General features: G+C 41.9%; 1 protein-coding gene across 1 annotated transcript in view; it reads left to right on the top strand.

Annotated features, from left to right (window-relative positions):
- The window catches only part of LOC101863668 (probable GPI-anchored adhesin-like protein PGA25), a gene marked incomplete in the record, with an annotated part of 76,974 nt that overhangs the window by 71,826 nt on the left and 1,538 nt on the right, over window positions 1–3,610 (top strand). Inside the window, 1 exon segment of the mRNA XM_005098029.3 lies at window positions 364–1,169. Within this exon segment, the coding sequence (XP_005098086.2) occupies window positions 364–1,169 (806 nt within the window).

The following is a 3,610-nucleotide window of genomic DNA, read 5'->3' on the forward strand; positions in this document are numbered from 1 at the left end:
TCTGTCTGTCTGTCTGTCTGTCTGTCTGTCTGTCTGTCTGTCTGTCTGTCTGTCTGTCTGTCTATCTGTCTGTTGTTTGTTTGTCTATCTGTCTTGCTTAGTCCCCTGCACGAGGTTACCGTTATTGTCTCGATGTGCTTCACTTCACAAACAAACGTGTACTATGTGGGTGGTTGGCGGGTGCTGTGGTGTGTTTTGCTCATTTTCCCTTTCAAACTTCATCATCGTTTTCTCTCCTTCTTTTTATTTATGTGTTTGTTACTCTTTTTCACGCCTAAACTTCGGTACCTGTATGACCTTATTGTGTTGCAAGTGCCTCAAAACTCTTAATAAAACAACAAAACAAACGTGTACTGCTTCCAGGAAACATCCGCTGTACAGCCATCTGATGCAGCACATAGCTCTCTGGGTATCCAACCTTCAAGTTCCATTATGGAGTCCGGGACCAGCAGGCTTGACTCTTCTTCAGTCGTCATGAAAGGCCCGTCGTCGTCACAGGTGGCCTCATCATCAGCCGTAATGCCCGGTGATGCCGGTGCGACTGTAGAAATATCTCCAACCAAGACGGTGTTTCCCTCCTCCGACGATCAATTTAAGGAATCAGTTTCGTCCATTATGGGGTCGAGTTTCGTTGCTCCGCCCCTGGCTAGCGAGAACGTCTCACAGGCAACTGTTTTGCCTGATCTGCCTGTCGTCCCTTCATCTCTGTTGGACGCAGCGACACCATCCCTGGAGGAGGCCTCTCAGAGCGTCACCGTCCTTGCTGTCGAGCCCACTTCCGGCACCATCGCAAGCGGAAGCATTTTTTCGGCTGCCTCTGAAGTGATTTTCAACTCCAGCGTTATGGAGGTCAGCGGGAGTAACTCAACTGTTGTTCCGGACGATGTTGGCTCGCTTTCCGCAACGCCGTCTGAAAGTGTCCTCACAACGTTGTCAATGGATCTCACCATGGAGCCAATGCAAGCGTCAAGCACTTTGTCGCCATCGCCGGCGTCTTCTGATCTTGTAGTGCCCACAGCTTCGCTGACGACTTCGGCCGAGCCAACGGCTGATAAGTCCAAAAATGACGACGATGGTGGAATGCCTTCCGGCGGGAAGGTGGCGGTGGCTGTGATCGTGTCCTTGTGCCTTGTGGCTCTTATCATCGCTGGGGTAGTGTGCTACCGGAAGTAAGTACTTTATTATCATTGTTGTTGTTGTTGAATTCTGTTGATTTATTTATGTAATTTGATATTAATATTAATATTTTTTATAAACTTTTTGGGGGGTAATTTTTTTAAACTAATTTAATTTTGTAATTTCTTTTTAAAAATTTTTTGGGTGTGGGGGCCATAGAGTCCATATTAGACTGAGCGCATGAATATTTTATTCAATAATTTTTATAGGAAAAAAAGATTGTTGAATTTATAAAGTAGTCCGATTAATAAACCTAGTCTAGAGGTCTTGTCAGTGTATGTATTGTTCTGTAAAGGCCTGCATACATTGTTGTTAAAATCTGTTGAAGTAGAGACTTTTTTTTTTTAATGATTGCCTGTCCCTTTAAGAATCGAGGTTCTCCGAGCCTTCGTAGACTTTAACTTGTTTTTATTTTTACAGCTCTTGCAACCCAACTAGGTTGTATAAGTGCCGAAGAATAGAAGTTTTACTAACATATTCAAGAAAGGAGGAGATACAGAGAGTGCCTGTGAAATTCGAAGTTGTTGGGGGTGGTTTTTAACGCAATTCCTTGAACATCTTGATAAAGACTCAGAATTATTTTACGATTGTGATAAAGCAGATAGAACATTTGGTTTCTAACCTTGTGGTCTTAGTAACTCAAAACGGCCAAAAATGTCAGATAGAACCTTGTAATTCTAAGGTACCGATTTGCCAATCTTTCGAATTCAAAATCATTTTATTTAAAACTGATTGTCAGAGCATACTTATGTGGAGAGAGGCATTTAGAAATGGTTTGTTTATAGTTTCGCTTTAGTGAGAATGAATTTTACGGCACTCGCAACACAAGGACATTATATAAGTTCTGAAGATTAGAGGTGTTACAAGAGAGTAACAAACGCACATACTTGATAGAAAAGAAGAAGCAAACCACACCAGAGCACACGCCAACCACCAACTAAATGGCCCGTTGCCAGGGGACGTCTTGAAAGTGCAATGATACCGTAAGCAAGCAAACATCTTCGAGATCGATACAAATCTATTTGACGTCAAACATTTTCTCAGGCGACAGCTGGCTTAGTGTGTGTGTTTGTGGGGTGGGATGGCGCAGTATCTTTAATTAGCTTTTTGTGATTTCTACATCCACTACATTATTGCGAACTGAAGGCACATAGAAATTCGGTTTTGCGAGCTATATCTGCGTCTCATAGAAAATCATGATCTCTTAATTTTACTTAACTGCACATAGCAGAAATTGTTACTACATGACCAAATCGAGACTGCGACTTACGTGACCTTGCTGTACTGATTGACAGACAATGACATCCTGAAAACGGAGGCTCACTGGTAAAACAAATAATAAAATCGGATCGCATTGGATGGAGTTGGGTATTGGCACTGGACAGTGTGTGTTATTATTATAATGATATGTGAGGCACCGTGGTGGAATCAGGCTCTCGTCAATTTTTGGGCATGTAGAGTTATTGGTATCATCTTAAAGCTTGTGCACTTGTCTTTATTTGGATGAAAAAATTAGCCATTTATCTTGAATGCAAGTCGAGATATTTGCTAAAGATGGAGGTGGGGGTCACCTGTTTTCAGAGGTAAAATTAGTGAGAAAATGGTCGCCAAAGATTAGTTATTTACTTAGCTTAAGAGTCCATGGTAACAGAAAATTTACCTATTTTGTGCCTTTAATCAACGTTTTTCAGAAAAATCCCCACATAAATTAGTTTTTTAATATGCAGGAAAAGTGTTAAGCCAAAAAAAAATCAAATTTGATACAAATTCACAAACCTGCGAAAAAATGCAAGTTTCTTCACTTTGATTATTTTGACGAGAGCCTGATTCCACCACGCTGCCTCACATATTGTGTGAGCTAGAGCTGGGCGAAGAATCGATTCCCGGACGATTTATGTTGATGCTCCTGAATTGAAAGGAGTCACGGTTCCTTTTTCACGTAAACGAACGGTTAATTTATGAAAGTACATAGTTGTTTTTGTTGTGTTTTTTTACTGAAGTATTTTTTAGAATTTATTGTGGGTGCCTCACCGTGTTCCGAAACCGATGTTATCTTGGATCCCGAATCCGTACGAATCCGACCAGGTAACTGATATGACTAGTAGGTGTCAGACTCATCGGAAGTAATCACGGACTGGCCAGAAGTAACAAAGATAGTATATAATAATATCTTTGGAAGTAATCACTGCTCGCTGGAAGTAATCAAGTAATTGTCGATGGGGTCGGACTCAATGAAAATACTCACTACTCGCGAAAGTAACTGTTATCCATTAAATTGTCCAGAGGCAGATATCAAGTAGGCCTACCCCTTGGAAGAAATCATGTCAGTAGAAAGTAATTGGTTTCGGACTCGATTCCTGCGATTCCTGGCTTTTACGATTTGGGAATATGCGATTACCGTGGGGGGGGGGGGGGGGGGGGGGGGGAGCGGGCG

Source organism: Aplysia californica, unplaced genomic scaffold, assembly GCF_000002075.1.
Source record: "Aplysia californica isolate F4 #8 unplaced genomic scaffold, AplCal3.0 scaffold00170, whole genome shotgun sequence".
Taxonomy (NCBI): Eukaryota; Metazoa; Mollusca; class Gastropoda; order Aplysiida; family Aplysiidae; genus Aplysia; species Aplysia californica.